The 23,539-nt window shown below is 40.4% G+C and overlaps 1 protein-coding gene across 2 annotated transcripts; it reads right to left on the minus strand.

Moving 5' to 3' along the window:
• Nucleotides 1-861: 861 nt before the first annotated feature.
• LOC141778537 (uncharacterized) lies at nt 862-22,317 on the minus strand. Of its 2 annotated transcripts, none has more exons than XM_074652869.1 (35): nt 22,180-22,317; nt 21,426-21,568; nt 18,959-19,524; nt 17,636-17,656; nt 17,486-17,545; nt 17,309-17,362; nt 17,183-17,227; nt 17,072-17,098; nt 16,924-16,968; nt 16,799-16,843; nt 15,411-15,464; nt 14,011-14,079; nt 13,741-13,809; nt 12,713-12,781; nt 11,095-11,163; nt 10,867-10,935; nt 10,523-10,591; nt 10,113-10,181; nt 8,965-9,036; nt 8,814-8,882; nt 8,607-8,678; nt 7,493-7,561; nt 7,329-7,397; nt 7,177-7,245; nt 7,022-7,090; nt 6,467-6,535; nt 6,281-6,349; nt 5,752-5,820; nt 5,533-5,613; nt 5,410-5,445; nt 4,227-4,263; nt 3,590-4,144; nt 2,888-3,072; nt 1,982-2,273; nt 862-1,527 (listed from the first exon to the last, which is right to left on the minus strand). In XM_074652869.1, exons 2-35 carry the CDS (start codon nt 21,565-21,567, stop codon nt 1,355-1,357), a joined length of 3,597 nt encoding a protein of 1,198 aa, XP_074508970.1. In that variant the 5' UTR covers nt 21,568; nt 22,180-22,317; the 3' UTR covers nt 862-1,354. The 2 variants fall into 2 exon arrangements, with proteins under 2 accessions (XP_074508970.1, XP_074508971.1); XM_074652870.1 differs by having other exon boundaries at nt 22,069-22,317.
• Between the last annotated feature and the right edge of the window lie 1,222 nt (nt 22,318-23,539).

Raw genomic sequence — 23,539 nt, forward strand, 5'->3', positions numbered from 1 at the left:
AGTGAGTCATCTTCCTGTTGTGCTTCTAATGGGAGGTGATTCCTCTTTACATCAACAGCAGAAGATGTGCTTCTTACAGCCGTTTTGTTCTTTTCTTTTATTAGACAATTGTGTAGTGAGGATGGGCCAGCTGCCAACTTGCTGTTGCAAGCGTAGCTACAATAGCAGCTATTTATTACCGGCCGCAACAGCATTGTGTTTCTGGTATTGTTTTCAGCTTGTTAGTCTGTGTGTGTGTGTCATTGTGGCGTTTATACAGTATATCTGTCTGTGGGCAGATAGCTTCACAACCGGGCAAGATGCAGTCACAAAAATGTACAGGTGTGTAGTTGAGATCAAAATGAAGGCCGTGTTCAAAGATCAGGTGTGGTCTGAGTAAGGGCACCGGAATTAGCGGGGTAGGAAGTGTGGAAGGAGCCACTGTCGAATGATTACTTCATACATCGAAAAATGCCCAAGCGTCAGGGGAAAAAAAATACTGAATTTGTCAGAAGAAAGAAGCTTATACGTATGATTGTTAAAAATGAATAAGATACATAATACAGACAGAATTGTATTTAACGTCCCTAAAAATAACAGGAAAACTCATCTCAGATACAATATTCCCATCTGCTCAAAACTCATCCAAATCGCTCCTTTTACACAAACTTCCTGCAGTTATTGCGTTCACTATTTGGGTTAATTGTACAGCTTATCAGTTGTTCTGTTATTGTTATGCATTGTATATAATATTGAATATCCATAAAATATGTCACTTAGTCAGGCGTCGTCAGTTTACGCAATGATAGAAAAAAGATTGGGAACCACTGATTTAGCAGACGCTTTGGTTCAAAGCAACTTAAAATAATGGCATTCAACGTCCAGTGCATGAAATTATCAGTTTATTTGCTTTGGTTTTTCCTTTAATGACATTTCACAGTATTAAAAAACATAAACTTTAAGTAAACAGACATTAAGTAAAAAAAAAAAAATACATCATTACTTCATAAAAAAGGGTTACTTTTTCTGAATAGAAAGGTTAGTGGTTACAAAGTTTTGTTTTATTTTTTAACAGAACTGTTCCACAGTGTGTGTAAGTAACATCAGGCATAACAATCTCTGCATTAGCTTAGCTTTGGTTTACACAATTAATACACAAATCCCTCTGGCCAACAAAATAAACAAAAACACATTTAATAGTACTTAATAGCCTAGTGAACAATTTTAAAACTTTTACTGCCAGTTTGGTATAATGATGCCTCTGTTTATTATCCCTATCCGTGTAGAAGTAGCTACAAGTAAAATACTAAGGCGTTGAAGTGAACCTCATGGCAAAGTCACAGCGAAATGTTTTATTCGTGACTGCAGGTCCATGTTAGACCTTGACGCAGGTTTCTCTGCAGCTCTTCTCAGTCTGAAACTGGTTGGTGTTTCCTAGACAGCCGCCGAACCAGAACTGAGCGCAGGAATTAGCTATGCCGTCGTAGTACCACTTCACCACGTAGTCCCGGCACGGTCCTGGATCCAGCATGTGGCTGCAGGGCTCCGCTGGAGACAACAAAAAACAAGAAGTGTCAAATTTTAAGAAGACTAAAAAGTCTACAGCAAAATTTAGCGTGTTGGCCTGCTAACATGTGATAATTAGCACTTTATACAAAGTAGAGCTAAGAACGATGGAAATGTCATTAGTTTTGCAGGTATAAGTGTTAGACAAATTCCAATTTTGATCTGATGATGACACTATAGGAAAAGTCAGAGGTCCACCAAAGTTATTACAGTTCATCCTGAGGGGAACATGAATGGGCGTACCAAATTTCATTGCAATCCATCAAACAGTTTTTGAGATATTTCACTCAAAACCACAAATGTGAATCTCACGGTGGCGCTAGAAGAAAAGTCAGGGATCACCAAAGTCAGTAGGACGTCTTTTTTCCTTAATTGAGATTGATTTTTAACCTTTAAACCAATAATTTCTTCATCCTACAATCTCTTCAGCAGTTACCTGATTCATAGGTGTCAGGAGGCAGCAGTGGAGGAGTCGTAGGCGTCGGCAGCTGTGTCGTCTCCTCAGGCGGGGCCCTCAGAGTAGGACCTGCCGGCCCGATGGCTCCCGTCATCACCACATTGTTGTTGGGGTCCTTCATGCCAAACTGTCGGTGGAACTCTGTGACGGGTCTGAAGGGTTCCCTGTCGAAGTATGGAAATCTCTGAGTCTCTGAGGCGCTTCTGTCGTCCGTCTGGGGTCTCTGTGGAGGGAAGGGTTCTCCGTCGGGTTGTGACGACGGAGGGCCGGGCTGTAACAGAGCAGAGAGTGCTTTAATCTAATGTACCTTTATTTATCCAGGTAAGATAATACAAATGTAATGTTATAACACCTGAGACAGTCACAGATCATATTTATCTACATGAAAACCATGAGATGTGGTTGAAAACTACGAAGGTTATTACAGTCTCCAAAGGTGAAGAATGATCTTCAATGCTGAAATGCATTTGCTGTTTTGGACTAACATACGTTTATTTTAGTAGGGAGCAGGTCTACTACCAGTGGTGGAATGTAACTAAGTACATTTACTGAGGCAGGAAAAGCCAACACTAGGATCAGCAGTGATTCATGGAGAGACCTTCGTCTGGTCAGCTAACATTACTGCCAAGCAGCTGAAATATAGAGTGATATTGTAATTTTAGCTGACGTGTGTCGCCTCACTGTTTTGACGGATGCTCGCTCACATTCAGGTAGCGCGGGCACACGGGTGAGGGCGAGCAACAGGACACTGACTTTCGTTGACTTAACGGCCACAGGTGTCGCTGTTACAACCAATTTCTGATTCTTACAAACAGTCCCTTTAAACTGTTGTAACACGGCCAATGTTGAAAAAGAAGGTAGAAAAAACCCATTTGTTTTTCTCACCATTTTCTGAACTCTCCTGATGTCTCCTGTGAAGGTGGGGGTGTCGGTATCGGTCCTATATGGAGGTTCTCGAGCGTTGCTGGAGACCTCGGGGATTCCTGGAGGCAGTCTGGAGCTCGGGATAGAGCTGAACAAACGTCCTTCTCCGTCCTCACAGATACGACTCAGCAGTTTTCTCTCCAGAGCTGCAACACCAGAAGACCAAATCGGTAACTGTACAGTTATGTACTGCTCTGTGTAGCTTAAGTGCAGTCATAGTTTAAATGGGAGTAGTTTGGGGTGTCTTGCTCATGAGCACCATGGTAGTAGATGTTCTAGAAGATTGATTTTCCCAGGCTCACATCCAAGCTATGTGTGTTTAGAGGACAAGGCAGTAAAAGATCTGAATACTTTTCCATCTCTGCAGATACTAGATATTTAAAAATCTGGGCAAATAAAACCAAAACTATTTGCACAGTTAGACACCACTAGTGATGAGTCATATGGAACAATATTATAGGTCAATAGGTACAACTCTTTCAATTAAAATATATATATATTCAATTTCTTCTGTTCTATTTATGATTCTTGACTTTTGCAGCACTTGCTTTAATATTTTTTTTTTTTTCTTATACTACGTTTATTGTTATGCACCAAAATATCAAGGCAAATTTCTTGTTTGTATCCTTGTATGATTCTGATGTGATCATGAGAACGGCTCACCAGGAAGTGCTTTGAATTCATCGATCAGGTACAGGTGGTCGCTGTCGGGGTCAGAGGCCATGAGGTTCAGCTCCTTCTTGAACTCCTCGTACAGAGGATCGCTCTCATTCACAACCCCGATCACAAACGTCTCGATGTTACTCCCTTGAGCTTCTGACACGGCGCTCTCCAGACTGACTGCGTCTCTTTTATCGGCCTGCCCGTCCGTGATGATGATGGCCACCTTCCTCACACCTGCCCGCGCCGCCTTGAACACCTGGTTGGCCTGTTGGATGGCACTGCCCGTGAACGTGCCCTCGCCCAGGTAGGTCATGGAGCGCACCACAGACTTGATCTCATCACGAGAGGCTTCCTGTCTGAGGCTGACCAACACCAGGTTGATGTGGCTGTAGAGGACAACACCCACCCGCGTGGTGTCCCGGCTGACCGAGGCTCGGTCGATCAGGGCGTTTACAAAGTCTTTGATCACGTTGAAGTTGTCCGGGCCGACGCTCTCAGAGCTGTCGATCACAAAAACCAGCTCCAATGGGGTTTGGCGGCAAGTCACTCCACAACCTAATGAAACAGAGAGACAAAGACACGTTATAGACATCAAATATTGACAAAAAAATCTAAATGTGACTCTCTGATTACTTACTGCATATGGATCTCACTATTTTGATGATTTCTTCCCTCTGAGAAAGACAGAAAACTGAGTTTGTCACTGAGTTACAGCAAAGAAATGAATCAGTGATTATGAGGGTAAAGTTCTAGCTTTCAGCTTTAATTTGAGGGCGTTTAAATCCAGATCAGTTGGAACAATCTAGGACTTTTATACAGATTCCTACACCCTCAAACATCCATCCATCCATCCATCCACTTTGGGGCCAGGTCGTGGTGGCAGCAGGCTAAGCAAAGTAGTCCAGAAGTCGCTCTCCCCAGCTACATTTTCCAGCTCCTCCTGGGGGATCTTGAGGCGATCCCAAACCAGATGAGATATATAATCTCTCCAGCATATTCTAGGTCTACCCCTGAGTGTCCTATCATTTGGAAGTGCCCGGAAAACCTCCAAAGGGAGGCGCCCAGAAGACATCCTGATCAGATGCCTGAACCACCTCATCTAGCCCGTTTCTACTCCGAGCTCCCTCTGGATGTCAGAGCCCCTTACCCCTATCTTTAAGACTTAGCCCAGCCTCCTAAACACCCTTAAACCTGAAAGTGTGACTAGAGTAGTCAGAATAATAACTATTTCAGGAAAGAAAATTACTCTTTTCCCCCTGAAGTGAGGGATTATATATAACTAGAATTACGGCCTCGCGGTTGTATGCCTCCGCCAATCAGTCAAGTTGCAGTTTACATCCATGTCTGTCTGTTTTATCGTATTAGAGGTCACATTGACCTTTGACCACCATCTAGTCAGTTCCTTGAGTCCAAGTGGACGTTTAAAATTTGAAGAAAGAAATCTCCTCAAGGTGTTCCTGAGATATCATGAGAATGGGACGGACATGAGGTCACAGTGACCTTAGACCACCGAATCAGTTCCTCCTTGAGTCCAAGTGGACATTCGTGCCAAATTTGAAGGAATTCCCTCCAGGCGTGCCTGAGATATAGCGTTCACAAGAATGGGTCGTATGGATGGACTCCGACGCGGAGGCATAAAAAAATGGCTACATCTCCTCCGCTGTTCATCTGACGTGGATGCGAACACCTTCAAATTAAAGCTGAAAAACAGCCAATGTGCTGAAGTACAGGACCTAAATAATGCAAAAACACACCAACGTCCCAGTGTTGTTGACTGCTCTGCTTGATTTTCAGTGTGATGAGTGATGCTCTATACTTACTGTAAGTCCAGGCTCTCCCTTTTGTCCCACTCGACCCTGTGACGTGAAAGAGATCATCATTTATTAGCTGTTCACATATTGAGAGGTTTACTCTAAATCACTCTAAAAAACTAAATCCAGCACCAAAGTTCCGATGGCTCCGGCGTCTCCAGCTTCTCCTCTGTCTCCTCTTTTGCCTTTATCACCTCTGAACCCTCGATCCCCCTGCAAGAGGAAAGACACAGTCGTCTTGAATCACACAGTAGGCCACTGACATAATGTCATGCAGTTTTGCCAGGTTTACTGTCACTTCATATTTCATGTTCATAACTCAGGATCCCTCTGCTGATATTATGTTGTTACCTTGTCCCCCTGCAGACCTTGTCCAGGAGGACCTCTGGGGCCGGGGATCCCCTGAAATCCAGACTCGCCCTGGAAACACGGAGCACAGTCCATGTCAAGGAGAACAACAAGATGGAGGTAATGGAAAGTTTCTCTCATCTGACTTTTAGCATGTGAGCCTGCGGGCGTCTAGACTTAATGGGTTTCTATGACTAAACAGAACAGTAAACTCATTTTAACAGAGATAAAATAGCTACTATTTTGTTTGTTTTAGCCTTTGAAAGAACCTTTAGTTGTTGAATGCTAAAAAAAACAAAAAAACACTGTCTTATGTGAAAGGGACTATTATTGAACACAAATGTTACTGTCTAGTACAGCAGCAGACTATGGACAAAAACTTCCACAAAACGTCTTGATGCTGATTCTGTTTTATATTTGAGTCTAAACACCAGAACATTGCTCAGTCAGGTGACAATTTCCATTCATAAACTGCCTAATAAAGCTGGTTATAGACTGTACTGATCAAACTTTTAGAGTCTGACGGTGTTACCTTTTGTCCTTGGATGCCCTCTCCAGGTAACCCCTGTCCACCAGGTGGTCCCCTTAGGCCAACTGAACCCTGCAGGAAAATGAATGAGTGTTTTTTTTGGATATAACATGAATTTAAAGGGTATAAAATGTATAGTTTCTTTTAAAAGAAACATTATAAGCCATTATTTTGAACAGGACAGATTACCTTAGTACCAATAATGCCAATTCCTGCTGGCCCAGCAGGTCCAGCCGGTCCAGGCAAGCCTCTGTCTCCCTGAACAGGAAATATATTATAAGTTATAAAAAAACACGTATAGATATCTGTCCTTAATCACAGTAATCTAATCTCAGACTGAACGAAAACAAAGACACAATAACTAAGAAAAAGTATCAGGCTCATCTCAGCTATAAACCAAAAGATGGGAACGCACAAATCAACAATCAACACAGCAAGAAAAAACACCTGAAATACCCAAAGAAAACAAAAACAAATATTTCCTGTATTATCCATTGTCATATTATACATCAGTGTTTCTTTATTTCACAGGAAAATGCACGTTTTGGACAAATATCAGAGAAAAACCCAATTTTTTTGAGTAAAACTTTTCTATAAATCAACTTCTTATCTCCTATATGTTATCTCCTGACACTACTTGATCTAAATATACTATATACAGTATAAAATATATATAAAAAATAAACAAAGCTAGCACTACTGAAAATAAAACTGTACTATGTTTTTCCCTAGCTGAACTTTTACCTTTGCTCCAGGTAAACCGACGCCTTCTGATCCGGTCTCTCCCAGCAGACCAGGAGGCCCCGGCAGTCCCTATAAGTAAGACACCGTGTGTAAAACAATCACATAGTACGGGGTGTAAAGTGATAAAGGGGGTCGTGATGGAGGTTGGTACTCACTGTAAGGCCGGGGTAACCGTCACCTTTAAGGCCAGGTGTCCCAGCCGACCCTGCGGACCCTCTGTCGCCCTACAAACCAAAACATGACACTTTTATATCAGTACTTTTCATTGGTCTTCATCAGTGAGGAAGAGGAGTAAACCTGAACTCACCTTGGGTCCAGGAAAACCCGTCCCCGGCTCTCCCACAGATCCAGCTGGACCCCGTTGGCCCAGTTCTCCCTGACAACAAAAAAAAAGAAACAGAGGTAGATGAATTGTTGACAGTATAACAGCAGCTGTTTGTTTGCACCACGTGGGCTTATTGTATATTGTACCTTGGCACCAGCTATACCCCTCCCTGGTGGTCCAGTTGCACCTGGTGGCCCTATATTTCCTGGATCCCCCTGAAAAAGAAAACACTTGTCAGATTAATACAAGGCAACAAGGTGGGACTCACATCTGCAGTTTCATTATATAAGGAGTTTTAGGTTTAAAATTATAATAAAGTATGAATATAACACAGGACTGGGTCGCAGCAGATTTTATTAGGGACGCCAAATACATTTTCTTCCATCATCTTTTATTTAACACATCATTTCTATCTACAGTTCACCTTTGAGCCACATGAGGGAGCCTGAATGTTCGTATTGTTCTGATAATTGTAGCCTATTTATAACACTGAATCTGATATGAAAGACTAGCGTACGTTCTGTTTGTTTTACTGATGAGAGGAGAGCCTGTTGACTCCACCTAAATGTATTTATTTGGTCTAATTTATAAAGTATTTAACATGTGTATATGTTTTCAATAACATGCATAAAATGAAGTTGTGATTTATCCAACGTGTTTCTCTTCAGTCTACAGTATGTGTTTATTAGGGCTTGATCGATGAAAAGGTTAATATATAAAGAAATTCCATTACATAAGTACTTTAAAGAAATTAGACCATTAATTAAATATATTGTGGTGTATTTATTAATAATTTAATTTCCAGCTAGGGTTACTGTTTAAAATACACGGTTACATTTACAGTTATTGTCAGCTTTGATAATAACATTTATTTTCTAAATATAAAATGTCTTGCATCTTTGTTGATTTGTCTAGCACATATAGAGCTGAGCAGCTCAATCTATAATAATATATTACATGTTATTTGTTGATAATATTATGTGTTAATAATCGGAATCTGCAAAGTAAACTAAAGTAGTAACTAAATTTGTGAAATAAATGCAGTGGAGTACAGTAGCAGTATGAAGTAGCATAAAAAGTACCTCAAAATTGTACTTAAGTACAGTACTAGAGTACGTATACTTAGTTACTTTTCACCACTACATTTCATCTCTAAGATGTAGAGATGTGGCGGCAGTATTTGAAGCTGGTAACACGACTGTAAAATAGTTATATGACATTTTCACATACAGTAAAATGCCTGTTTTTGTATCTTCTTACCTTTGACCCCATTGGCCCCACAGGACCGACGGCACCTGGCTGGCCTCTGGTCCCCCTGTCCCCTCTGTCTCCCTGCCAAAATAACACAAAACTGTTGCTCATGTTCCTCCAAAAAAATCCTCTGAATTAAGCTTTTAGATGATCACTTCATAAATGATGTATACATAGTCTTTTCTATACGCATCAAGTGTGAAAAATGTGTGTTACCTTCCCTCCAGGTGTGCCTTTACCCGGAGCACCGTCGGGTCCCCTGGGCCCCGGTAACCCAACGTCACCCTGCCGTCATTTGAAAACAGTCAATGAAGCAGCAGACTGGTAAGAAATATTAGGATAAATCGGGTTTAGGTCATGATGTTACCTTTTGTCCCGGGACTCCGTCCTCTCCTGTCTCACCTGGGATACCTGGTAACCCCTCGGACCCCAGGTCACCCTGAGAGAGGAAAGCAAGGTGCATCAGAGAATGAAGTAAAAACTGAACGAAAGTATGAAAGCAATATTGAGATTATCAAAGTCACTCTAGGATCACATTGGACTGACTCTGACCTTTAACCTTCTCGCAGCTTCTTGTAAAGTCAATGATGATTTAGGGATCAAAAAGGATTGTTTATTGTAATTTACGTAACTAGTCTGAACAACAGCATCAACTAAATGACAAGATTATTTCTGCTGCTTTACATTTAGCTGATGATCACTTCTATCTACTTTTCAACTTTAAAAATACAGTTTGACATTTTGAGATATACGCTTATTCCCTTGTTTGCCAAGAGACTAATTTAGCCAGGCTTTCTCTAAAGTTAAAGGGACAGTGTGTAGGATTTGGCGGCATCTAGTGGCGTGGATGCAGATTGCAACCAAGTGAGTACCTCTCAGCTCACTCCTCCCTTTCCAAGACAGCGGTAACGTAAGCTGCAGAGTGCAAAACCGTGGTAACGCCGTTCACCTCGCTTAAAGGTCATCCTTACCATAATAACACTACTTTAGGTGCAATGGAAGTCAGACGGCGGCTGGTGGTACCACGGTTTTGCACTCCGCGGCTCATTACTGCAGTTTCATAATCGTGCTACAGAACTACGGTGGCCTTTTGGTAACGTAAAAATGCTCTCGTTAGAGCCACTGTTTGGTTTGTCCGTTCTGGGCTACTGTAGAAACATGGCGAAGCAACATGTCGGACTGAATGAAGAGGACTCACTCCCTATGTAGATATGAAAGACTCATTCTAAGCTAACGAAAACACAACAATTCTTATTTTCAGGTGATTAAACACTAATGAAAACATAGTTAAGAATATTTTTTTCCATTTCTGCTAATAGATCCCCTGAAATATTGCACACTGCATACCAGCATCTTTAAAGCTCACTAACTAAAATGTTAAATCTTGTTTGTTTGATCTGATGAAAAAACAAAATAACAAGCATTTAAGCTTAGCTAAGCTAACTGGCATATTTAGCATTGAAAGGAAACTATAGGGTGATAAGTGAGTAGTACAGTAGTGTCTAGAGGACTTACTTTTGGTCCTGGCTCTCCAACACCTCTCTCACCCGTCAGTCCAGGCTCACCTGTGAGGCCCTGATTCCCCTGAAAACAACATTCACACAGTCAGAGGGATATTCAGTGAAATTAAGGATGCAGAAAATGAAAAATTAACCTTAAATGATCCAGAACTAAATGTGAAATGAATGTGTCTCCGATTATAAATCTACCAATAGCGGCCTCTCTGTGATGAGACAGATTCAAACTCTCAGGCATTTGATTGACAAGCCAGCTGTTGTTTCATGGGCGTAAGATATGCGAAACAATTTCGATGCAATCAGACAGAGAATCAGCAGACTGTCTATCACAATTAGCATGTGAATTTCTATCTCTGAGACAAACATCCTGTTAGTTAATGGACGCCCACTCCCCTCATCTCATTTTACCTTTGGTCCTGTTATTCCAACACCTGGAGCTCCTCTGACGCCTGCAGGTCCAACTGGACCTTGATCCCCCTGCGAGACAGAAAACAAATCACACAAAGTGAAGTGAGCAGTTCTCAAACGCTGAAACCTTTCTGTACAATAAGTGTGGAAGAAGTATTCAGATCCTTTACTTAAGTAAAAGTACTAAATACCACACTGTGAAGATACTCCACTACAAGTACAACTACAATATTTCCCTCTGAGATGTAGTGGAAGTACAGTACTTGAGTAAATGTAAATGTATTTAGTTACTTTCCACCACTGATCATGAACAAAAGTCTGACATGCATTAGTGCAGCTTTTACCTTTTCTCCTTGATGTCCTACACCAGGAGCACCAACTGGACCGAGCAACCCAGGCGGCCCGTGGCCTCCCTGAGAAAAGAAACACAGTAATCAAAGAGCCAGCCGGGTATCAGAGGATATGAAACGAGGGTGAGTACTCAAAGCACAGTAAACGTTGCAGTATCGGCAGACTGTTACCTCAGGTTGAGTAAACATCTAAGATATGTATACATTACGAGTCTAATTTACCTTGTCACCTTTGACCCCGACGCCAGCAAGTCCACGATTGCCTCTCGGACCCTCGTACCCTCGATCACCCTAAAACAATAGACATCATCATGCATAAACTTCACACTTGTGCAGCATGTTTCATATGTGAAGTTTTGTGAAGGCCAATAATGTAATAATTCCTGAGTAAATACACAATGTGTTGTAGCAATCAGTGAAACATTTTCTGGGTCTGATTTCTGGTTTTCTGAATCAGTCTGTTCTGCTTTCCACCTGCAGTGAATATTATCAGATGCATCTGCATATTGGTGTCGGATCTAAGCGTCTCCATTATCTCCACCGTCAATATCCAGACTGCTACTCTGTCTATTTCAGCCCTTCTTCTTTATGTAAATATTTACATAATATTAATTTTAACACACATACAGAACAATACCAAAACACAATGATACAATAATAATACCATAAAGAAAAAAAAAGAAAATTGCAGGACCCTTACAGAGTATTGTATACTACTGTATAGCTATATATAAAATAAATACTGACTATAACCTTTTACAACTGCCTAGAGTCAGATTTATTATCAAGTACATTTTCTCATACAAGGATGTTTGACGCATAACGGTCACAATAAACAAAGTAAGAGAAAAGAAAAAACAACTGCTGCGAAGGAGAATCACAAATATAATATAGAAATTTACGATAAAAAATATGCAACTATTCGTGGTTGTATGTCTCCACCAACCAGTCAAGTTGCAGTTTACATCCATGTCTGTCCAAAATGTCATCATGTTATCCTGTTAGAAATTTGTTTCTTGAGTTATTGCCAAAAGCGTGTTTTGTGAGGTCACAGTGACCTTTGACCACCAGATTCTCATCTCAAGTTCATCCTTGAGTCTAGGTAGACGTTTGTGCCAAATTTGAAGAAATTTCCTCCAGGCGTTCCTGAGATAATCGTGTTCATGAGTATGGGACAGACAGACGGACAACTTGAAAGCATAATGCCTCCGGTCCAACTGACGCCGGCGCGGAGGCATAAAAATGATCTGTTTTAAAATGTAAAGCTAGTAAAGTGTTTAAAATGAAGAAGATGAAATGTGTAGATTTTGTGCAATAGAATAACTGTCATGAATTTCAGCACTGTGTGGTGGGCTCCTTCTAAATCATCGTGACCAAACACTTACGTTTTTATACCTCCATGCCGGAGACAGCCATGGCTGGAGGCATTACTCGTGATTTAAGGATGAACTGATTAGAATTTGGTGGTCAAAGGTCAAGGTCACTTGGTCACTTTGGCTATAACTCAAGAATTCTTATGCTGACTATGACAATTTTACACAAATATCGAACAGGATAAAATGATGAAGTGATGACATTTTGGACAGACATGGATGTAAACTGCAACTTGACTTGTTGGCGGAGGAATACAAGCGTGAGGTGGTAATTCTAGTTTCTTCAAATTGCAGCAACTGATCAGAAACAGAATCAGAATCGTGTTTATTGCCAGGTGTAAGAGGTATACACTAGGAATTTGCTTTGGTTTTGTTGACAAGTTCAAGATTAATATATTCTTTATTTACTGTAGCACATTATTGAGAACTACTCCTTTAGCCAACACATGGTTTAAAACCTGACCCACCTTCGGCCCTGGAAGCCCCTCTCCAGGTGGTCCGAGGTTTCCTTGTGATCCGAATGGTCCTGGAGGACCCTGCAACAAACAAACAACTTTTAATAAAAGTCTAGACACGTGTGAAGAGACAGCTTTAAGATAATGTGGTTCTACACAAGACAGTATAACGGTGCAGCTTTGCACTTTGTGCTCCAGGTGGCAGCACAGGGTTGGAAAATTGTTCCAAACTTCAATTCCCAGGAATCCTGGAAAATGGGATGTGAGTAAAGTTCACTGAACATGCTCATGTTTGACAACTTGGCCAGTTTTATACGATGCGTAATAACAAAAGGAAACCAGATGGAAAAACTATCTTGCATATGTGATTTAGCTTTCTCTGGATGTTCACTCAAATCTCGGAAGTTTCATTTTCAACTCCTAACCCCTAAAAAGAGCTTTCAGTGGTGGAACGCAACTAAATACATTTACTCAAGTACTGTACTCAAGTACAATTTTGAGGTACTTAAACTTTACTTGAGTAATTCCATTTTCTGCTGCACTTTATACTTCTCATCCCCTACAATTCAGAGGGAAATATTGTACTTGAACTATAGCTACTAGTTCCTTTGCAGATTAAGGATTTTAGATATGATACACATGATCAACTTATAAAGTATGATACGTTGTTATAGATTAAACTATCCAACATTGTATGGTGTTAAAATACTGCTAATGTGTCAATGCATCATGACAACACTCTCAGAGGAGATACTCTGCTTGACAAGTACTTTTGCTTTTGATACTTTAGGTACATTTTGCTGATAAAACTTGTGTTCTTTTACTTGAAATTTTGAATGCACGATTTTTGACTTGTAACAGTATTTCCATTTACTGAGTACTTCTTCCACTACTGGTAGCTTTATGTTTATTGTTATATACATATTGCATACTGTATATATATATATACAGGACACTTTTATCAATGCCACTTGCCCATTAAAACTGCATAATTGTGCACGAGACCTTGATGCATCAATAAGAACATGTTTCCTACTCACTGGTAGTCCTGGTTCTCCGATCCCAACTGGACCTGTTGGACCTGGTCTTCCCTGAAGGCCTTTTTCACCCTGTAAGCATCAAACAGCACCATTCAACATATTTCAACATTTTCCAGTTGTTCATTAAAGAGTTGATAATATTTATTTTATCTCTGGCATTTATTAGGGGTGAGACAACCTTGAGAATTCATTTAGGTACACATTTGATTTGAAGAAGATTATATGACTGTAGAGGATATTTTTATGATAATGTTAATATAAAAGAGTTACCTTGGCTCCTGGGAATCCGACACCAATGTCCCCCGGCGGTCCAGAAGCACCGTTGGGTCCTCTGTCTCCCTGTAGCAGGTAAACAAGGTCAGAGGTTTGCATGTCATGTGACGGCAGTTCAACACTGCAAATAGGTGTGAAATAAAATTATAAATCGTGACCAAATGCATCGTTATGCTCTAACATGTAATGTGTTTTAGTCTCAAATTAATAAAAATAAATCTTCATTCCTGCAGGACGCCATGTAGAGTCAGATAACTGATAATCCACTAATATAAGAACATATTCACACCATTAAGTAATACTAATATTTAACTGTTAATAGCTGTTTAGAGGAGTCAGTGCGACCGTTTACATTGTCATTTGCATCCTGAGATATTTAAACGCAACATCCTCATGAAGAACCTCAACCTCATGTTGTTTCTATCTTGTTTGTGGGATTTTAACTGCAGACTTTAACTGCTCACAAGATAAATTGGACCGAATGCTGTGAAACTTGAATGAACTTTGTGTCATTTGCAGTCTTAGTAAGATCTGGTGGAAATTACTATAAAAATACACATTATACAGTGAAGCCAAATGGCCTGTAGTCTTGTTTCAACCTTTTATGGCATTTAGGAAATAAAGAGCAGTCCTTTGTTCCTTCTGTAAAACTTGCTCTTGATTAATATCTGGACTTTTCCTGGAAGTGCTATAAATCACATTATATTTCATCTGTATAAAGACATCTTTGTTAAAAAGCTGTGGAACAGCTCTATGGTGATGGAGGCATCAGCATCTTATTGGCCCTGGGCACACATCTAAAGGTCATTTTTATGTTGCCCTAAATGTTGTGTGGGAAAATGTCTGGGGAATGCTGCATGTGAATGATGTGTCACAAGCAATTAATTAATTAATTTCTCCTTGGGGACGATACAATCTAAAGTCTATTCCACTATCCGAGACCGTTGTTTATGTCCCGTTTGTTGCGTTTCACTTTCACGTAACAATCAGCTGTTCATTCATGTCCCGTGTTCCCAACGTTCAGTTTCATTTTCACTGTAAAAACGTAGTACTTTTAAGCCCAACCATGTTGTTTTTTTCCTAAAACTAACTAAGTAGTTTTGTGACCTAAACCTAAGAAAGTGTTTTTGCTTAATTCACAACATCTAGCCAGGTTTACTGCGACCGAAGAGTGACGCCGAGGTGTCTGACAAAGTGTCAGTATGTGACGAGTTGGGGTGAGAACGTGCTGCATATCTTTTGTATATACTATCACTGGGGGGTGTTTCAAACCCGATTACATGTGGTGTTATATTCCTGTTAATCGAGCCAATCAAACTGTTGCTGCTGAAAACTTTCAGACCAGAAAAGACAGAACACAAATTTCTATGCATCTTGAAGTCTTGGGGGAAACTTACTTTCATTCCTGCTGGACCCTCAGGTCCCATGTCTCCTGGTAGTCCTATCCCCCCCTGCAAAACAGATTTTAAATCTTATACAATCCCTCAATGCAACATTCAAGTTTGCTTTAATCATATCCATAACATATTGTGCAGTATCTATTGTTTTTACCCATGATTTTCTTCATTTTGTGATAAAACTTTCATCATATATGACTTTATTTGAACCCCTGCATGTTGTATGACCAAGCTGCAGGTCAAAACCAACCCTGAATTCACTAAAATCAACATTCACTGCTTTCATGTCGTTCGATTCTCAGGCCGAGCTCACAGAATAACAAGGTTATACTGACACTGTGCCAGTAGCACAGAGGAGGAAGAGTGGTGCTGGACGGCCAGGTCCACGCACTAATCCCACCACACAAAGTCTGTTCCTGCAAAAGAATAATATCCTGCAAGCCTGGATTCACTGCTTCGGCTAGCCACATTAGTATCAGGATTACCCATAATCCAATATTCACATTCCATTAGTGCAGAGATGAAGGAGGGACAAATTCCACTTCCATTTTTCATATTGGAGAGGGAACGAACTGTCTGATGTCTGTGTATCAATAGAAACAGCAGACAGTAAACTGTGTGTTCAGGAGTGTGAAGGAGGAGTGAGAAAAACTTTTAAAAATTATGAAATTGCTGCTTAATGCAAAACTGGTGTGGACTGCATTGGGAAATAGTGAAGTGATTTAATTAATCTAATGATAAATTAATAAATATGATGAAAAAAATTAAAAGTTGAATTATTTAAACAGCCATTCTAGTGGATCTGTGAGGCTGTACTTGCTTAAAGGTCCCATATCATGCTTATCTTCAGGTTCCTACTTGTATTTTGTGTTTCTACTAGAACATGTTTACATGCTGCAATGTTAAAAAAAAACTTTATTTTCCTCATACTGTCTGCCTGAATATACTCTTAGACCCTCTTCACGGGTCTTATCTAGAAGGTAACCCCCAAGTTGTGAAACTCTCGCGAGATGGTTAAGGTTAGGCATTGACCTCGAATGGTTAAGGTTATGATTAGGTCGGTGGGCAGTGAGTCTCGCAAGAGTTTTTACACGATTTCGCAACTTGTGAGTTAGCCTAGCCCAAAACGGACAAATCAAACTGGCTCTGGACCGTAGTTCTTCTAAACACTTGGCACAAGGGAGAAGTTTCAGTTGGTTGCAACCTTACCGGTAGATGCCACCAAATCCTACACACTGCACCTTTAACATACGTATATTGCGGTAGACGCAAAAAGTCATGCTTTTTTTTCCATATAATTAGCCTGCAAAACTTATATTTTTAGTGTTCAAAATGGTAAAACCAAGATTCATAATTGTTATAGTTCTTAATTGTTAGTTGTGCTCTACCTGTTCTCCTTTCGTTCCTCGCTGGCCTGGAGGTCCCTCAGCTCCCTGCAAAATCACATTTAATTCATTACGAAAGACAAAGTCTGTGGTATTGGTTAAAATAATGTAGTTAATAATGTTCATACAAAGTCACCCTTTTCCCCCGGAGTGCCACAGTCTCCTCTCTCCCCCTAAAAACACAAACACAACATTAGACCCTCTGCTTCTTTTCTTAGGACACGTGATGAGATACGTGATGAGAATAAAACAATTTATAAGCTAAATGTCACCCACCTTGTTTCCCTTATAACCTGGACGACCCTGTAAAAGGTGAAACGGTTTTAAAATCTGCATTTCATCTGATAAGAAGCGTGTTACGTGGTAGTTAGAGTGTTTTTTTTTTACCTCTGGACCATCACTTCCAGGTCGACCGTTGGAGCCAGAATCCCCCTTGTAAAAAAAAAAAGAGACCAATTTATAAGCTGCATAAAATCAGACACAAATAGTTTGCGTCTGTATGTGATGACTCACCCTCGCTCCTTTTAGACCAGGTGTCCCTCCGAAGCCTTGGTCCCCTTTTCTACCCTGGAATTAGTAATAGATAAGATGCTAAAAGCCAAGATGATGCTATGTATGTTTGTGATGAAGAAACACAGAATGAGTATCATATAATTTTGGTAAAGATGATAGATTTTGTGCAGAACTCACTGGACTTCCTTGAGGGCCCCTCTCTCCTCTTTCACACATACACGATTGAGCCTTCGGACACTATCAGAGAGAGAAAAATACAAAGTCAGTGCAGCAATTTACACTAATCAATTATAGAGATAAAATGCTGGATTGGATTGAAAGACTTACCCCTTCAAATGCAACCGCAAGCTGGATGCAAAACACAAGACAGAAAATGTCAATGGCTGTTCATTCACTCACAGAAAAGATCAATTCATTAGTTATATTGTCTTCCCTCAACACTATCTTGTGTCTTAGTGAGCTATAATTGTGAATGAATAATGTCAAAATTTCTGGAAAGCAGAACAAGCCTTGCCACTCTCTCAGACAGGTCCTGACCTACTGCAGATATTTGACATTTCTGTGTGTGGAAAATGCAAAGCAGGCGGGAAAGCCCCCTCATGCAGACACAACTGTGTCACTGAGATGTGAACCCGCTGTGAGGACAGAAAGTGCAGAAAAAAGAGGGGACTATAGACCCCTCTGCATGCTGCTGTCACTGTGGTAGGCATCAGTGCTCCTCAACCATGTGGAGGGCCTGCATGGTCTCAATTCAAGCAATCAGATGGTGTAACAGCATCAATGGCACATGGTTTAAAATACCTGAAGCATCTTCTAGCTCAGTGGTTCCCAAACTTTTTTTCTTAAGGGACCCCTTTTCTATCATTGAGTAAACTGACGGCCCGTGACTAAATGACATATTTTATGTATATCCAATATTTTATTCAATGCATAACAATAACAATACAGAACAACTGATAAACTGCACAATTAATCCAAATAGGTAACACAGTATCGGGCCAATACTGACTCAAAAAGCTGAATCGGGTATCTGTGACAATGGGGCCGATCTATTCAGTTCAGCTTTATGTTTATATACTATATACACATTATAGACTGGAATTTGAATTCCTGTTTAAATTTTGACCAATTTCTTGCTGCTTTAAAAAAGTTTACACTTGAGCTGTAATTCCTGTTAATTTTTAAGATTTTTTACCAAGTAGCTGGTGTACCATTTATTGTTTTAGCCAGGTATTGTATCGGTATCGGGACTGAAAAAGTCGGATCAGTGCATCCCTATAAAAAGTATACAATCCATGTGAAACCTGTTTTAACCCTTCATTCTCAATGTCCTGGGTCCATGATCTGCCCCGGTGTCTTTTTTGCAACCACCACTAGGGGTAGCCTAAGTCAGAATATTTAAAATCCTACACAAACAGTAGAGGTTTTAATATTTATCATTTACATGTGTACTACATTAGATTTGTTTGTCCACAAAACAAAATACACAACCTGACGTGTTTGTCGGAGTTTGTAAAGTCAGTCAATACCAGTTTTGCTATTGGGAAAAAGAAACACTGATGCGTGTCAAGACACCTTGTCCCTGTTGTTTCTCATGTCAATAAAGTTGCTATCTTAACTGAAGTCATCTCACTTGAAGCCAACACTCACCATCTCTTTGAGCAGCTTCTCCTCCAGCTGAGGATTAAGAAGAGTTTGGACAAACTGCTGAGCAGGTGTGCTGGCGATGGCCCGGAGCTTGGCGTTGTTCTGACTCTGCTGACCGATGTCTGATAAACCTACAGCGAAGAACTTTATGCCGTGACCTTTGGCCTCGGCTGCAGCTGCGATCACATCCGGGCTGCGGGGATGGTCGACGCCGTCGGTCATCAGCACCGCAACCCTGACGCTGTCCGTCGGAGTCTCCTGCACCAGCAGCTGCGAGGCGTTGGTGATGGCGTAGGTGGTGTACGTGCCGTGGCCGATGTAGTTCATGGTGCTGACTCGACTGTGAAATGAATCCAGGTCTTTCCAGGCTGAGAATCGGTGCTCCATGGACACGGAGCTGCTGTACTGAAGGGCAGCCATTCGCATCTTCAGCGTCCAGCCGGGTACCTGCAGTATAGAGAGGCGGGTGCTGAAGCTCAACACGAAGGCCTTCTGCTTCTCAAACAGGAATATTTTTGCACTCTCCGAGCTGTCCAGGATGAAAGCCACCTCCAGTGAACATGTCAGACCTGTGGGAGAAGGAGCAACAAAACCTCAGGCGAATGACGAGATTCTCAATAGAGGAAGATAAGAGGATCTGGAGAAGGTTGCAACTGCACAGTCCTTTTAGTAACTATTAATAGAACTGCAAAAGGGTGATGTACATTAGCAACAGGCAGTAAATTATCACTCGATTCATTGAGTTGTTGAATAACAGAAACTATGTTTTTGGTTATATTGAATAAGTTTTAGTTTTGGACTGTTGGTCAACCAAAACAGGCAATATCAAGAAGTCACCTTGGACTCTCAGAAATACAATTGTTTTTTACATTTTATATACTTTGTATGAATTCATTAATTTATAAAATATCAATAGTTTAATATATCCTGAAAATAATCGTTAATTGCAACCCTATCATGCATTTCTTTCTACCACAGTGAAGTAAAGCCCAAAATCTCCAGGTCCCATAAATAAGGGCTTTAAATTAAACATATTTTATGCCAGAAAAGATGCATTTATTCACCAGAGAGTTTTGATCAATATACTGTAATGCAAAAGCACCTGAATTTAAACCACCATTTAAACCATCACAGGACACTCAGCCTCTAAACTTTTTAGGTCCAGGGATCCCCTACAGGGGAGAACATTTTCCAAGGATCCCCTCTCATAATCGTAACACCGATCAAGCATAATGCTTCCTACCATTTGTACTCTCAGATGCCATTGGAATGATTTGTATTCTAAAACTTTTCAACCTAAACACTTCAGACATGTTTCATAGTGATAAACAGAAACACATTTCAATTTGAATCATGTTAAGATAAGATAAGATGAGATAATCCTTTATTACTCCCCTAGCGGAGACATTTGCAATGTTATTGAATGTTAATACCACTGATACACCTTTATACGCAGGGTGATTTTATTTTAATTGCATAAGGACTCAACTTGGCAGCATATATAGCCTACATTTCAAGTAATTGATCTTAAAAGCTTTCAGAAAATGACGGTAGCAAGACTGGCATAGTCCTAATAAATCCAGATATTTACAGTTACCAGTCTAAAGCTGACTTTCAATAAGTGCTTCAACTTAAAAATAATGAACTTATTACTGTGTGTCACAATCAATGCAGAGTGTCTGTTAGCCCAAATCTAACGTGGTTCAGAGTAATGGACACAATATGCTTGTTTTATTGGTGCAAATGGTCCCCATCTGTAGATATCCTTTTAATGATACAGAACAATTTGAAAATGTATAGAAAAATATTTTACGGTCCTCATGACAGTGCCACGATCCCCACTTTGAGAACCGTCGCTCTAAGAAACACAGACTATTACAGTTCTTAAGGGCTGAGCTGCCCTCAAAGCAGGTAGACCTATCTGATCTATTCACTAGTAGAGTTAAGGTTTTATCTTTTCAGTTTTACTCTGTGTGTACCTGCAGGTCATCTGGCCTGGGCCTACATGGCTTAATGGTGACATTTTTTAAAACACAGCTATAAAGCTGAAGGCTTCAGTGTCTTGCCCAAAGAGGAGCTGGGGATCAAACCTCCGTATGTCTCGAGCCACAGCCACCCCACGATGGTCCAACTGTGATCTGTGAGCTCTGGATTTGTGGGTTCAATCACTGGCATAAAAATAACTTGAACTGGGATTTTAACAGCAAGGATTGATGACCTGACTACCTCGCTGCTGGCCATCATCCCATATTCATCAAACATGGGTCTGGTTTGTCTATGTGCTGTGAAACTCTGTGATTTATCTGTGTATCTTTACATATGCCAGCCAGACAAACTATTCTAAGTGATTCTAATCCTCACTGTCATCCTACATATCTTGAACTGTGGATGTCGATCGGTAAATGTCGGATCCTCCTACCTAGAGTCTGTTACACACACCCACATGTGGATACCTCATATAAAGAATTACCATTTCCTCCATCGTCATGCAGCCTGTAGTTGTTCCTGCGTCCTGTCTTCCTTCTCTGGCCTGTGGCCTCGTGTACGAGAGCCAACAGCAGAAGGCAGAGCCCCACTCCTCTCCTCAGGTTTCCACTCAGCAACATTTCCATCCTGGCAGAGACAGCAAGTTTACAAGACAAAGCAATGAAGTGCATACACTTTCAGTGGATGCAAAAGCACGAAATATACAGGCAGCATCATAAGATTCAGCTGTTTGATATGTTACTATCATGCATCCTACAAACCACACCCCAAAACAGAGAGCATGAAGTTTCTGACTAATGATAACCTTAATTCGTTCAAATTATAGGTCTACTGGTCCTACAGCATATAATGCTTCATAAAATGCCTGCAATATTAGAGTGCCAAAATATGTAAATTAATATAAAACCAGAATGTTCTGTGCAAATACTATTAGTCCGAACACATTTCAAATGCTGCAAACTTTAATTGAGTTCATGTACATTAAATAAGCATCTCTAAATGTAAATGCATGAACCTAAGCTGTAGTACACACATTAAAGTTACCATTCAAACTATAACATGGCACTATAAAGCAAACAAATTAAGGGTGCATACTGTATTAGGCATGCAAAAAAAAGTTATTCTACCTCTCATTCAGCTGCAGTCAGTGCTTGTATAGTCCAGTCATAACATGACATTACAAGCAAACAAATTAAAGGTGCATACTGTATTAGGCATGCAAAAAAAAGTTATTCTACCTCTCATTCAGCTGCAGTCAGTGCTTGTATAGTTCAGTCCAAGCTGTGTCTCTTTGGGAGGCATTTCGCCGCGTAATGAAGTCCTATAAACCGGTCTGAGACTAACTGAGGACCATCAGATGAGCTGGTGTGCTGTGTGTGTAGTGCCGGTGGGGTTCTGGGGCTGCTCCAACATTTGAGCTGCTGGTCCAGTTCAGAGCTGGATGACTGACCGAAAGGACTTTATTTTTTCCTGACTCTGTGGCTGTGCAGAAATCGGAATATTAGACAATTTCTCACTCCAAAAATTATATAAATATATAGCTTATTATCAAAATAAAGCACCCCCGTAACAGCACACACATATTAAAGGAGTATTGTGGTGTTTTTTCATCAGGTGGAAGTCTTATTGTCATGGACAACCTGTGTCACTTTTTGCGTTATGGGGTTAATACAGTTTGTGTTTTGGTTCTGTTTTGCATGGAGATTGTTTGGATGCTGTGCGTAAAAGACCCAAATGAGATTATTCTTACTTTTCCACTGTTGCTCACTAATGCAAAAACCAGATATAGTATGATTCCCAGTACAGATATTAATTTTATTTATAGCCTAGTAGTTGTAACCTACTTGTAAAGTGCAAGTATGTACACTGATTACCTTAATATGTCTAAATAATCTGCTGAATCTTAATAGATTATCTGAAATATTTTGTTGATGCGATGTGTGTTTTGAATTCAGTCTTGTTGCTTTTCCTTTCTGTGTATTTTTTATACACTTTGGTGACAGCACCCTCTGGTGGTAAACCTCATGCATCCCCAAGTTCTCCACAGACAGACTCAGGAAATCCTTTGTCCACCGAGCCATCAAACTGTACAACACCTCTCCAAGGAGCTCTCTATATAACCTGTGTGCACCAACCTGCAACCTAAAGCAAGAATTTAAGAGCGGTACTCGAACACATGGGCACATTTTACATTTTACATTTGACTTCTGCCCTCTTATTAAATAATGTTGTTACATATGACAGGGGTCAATGAGGGCAAAAAGCATTTTTTCTACAACAGGTGGATTCTCATTACCAAAATGTGTGGTTATAATCAGTGGTCCAAGAATCTAGATCCTTTACTTACATAAAAGTACTAATACTGCACTGTAAAACATACTCCACTACAAGTAAAAGTCCTGCTTTCAAACCCTTACTTAGTAAAAGTATGAAAGTATTATCTGCAATACAATGTTCCCTGGCAGTGTTTTACTATCATATATGATGTTTATGGATTAGTATTACTGCTGCATTAATGTGTGTGGTGCATTTTAGTTTTAGTGCTCCACAGACAGACTCAGGAAATCCTTTGTCCTCCTCTCTAGGTGGGGGGGGGGG

The sequence above is a fragment of the Sebastes fasciatus genome, chromosome 12, assembly GCF_043250625.1.
Source record: "Sebastes fasciatus isolate fSebFas1 chromosome 12, fSebFas1.pri, whole genome shotgun sequence".
NCBI lineage: Eukaryota > Metazoa > Chordata > Actinopteri > Perciformes > Sebastidae > Sebastes > Sebastes fasciatus.

Excerpts from the sequence above, each read along its gene's own strand:
- LOC141778537 (XM_074652869.1), bottom strand. The coding sequence starts at position 21,567 with ATGGAAATGTTGCTGAGTGGAAACCTGAGGAGAGGAGTGGGGCTCTGC. Across the intron at positions 5,446-5,532 it reads CCGGAGCCATCGGAACTTTG|GGTCGAGTGGGACAAAAGGG; the intron begins GTGCTGGATTTA and ends TTCACGTCACAG. Across the intron at positions 1,528-1,981 it reads TCCTGACACCTATGAATCAG|CGGAGCCCTGCAGCCACATG; the intron begins GTAACTGCTGAA and ends TGTTGTCTCCAG.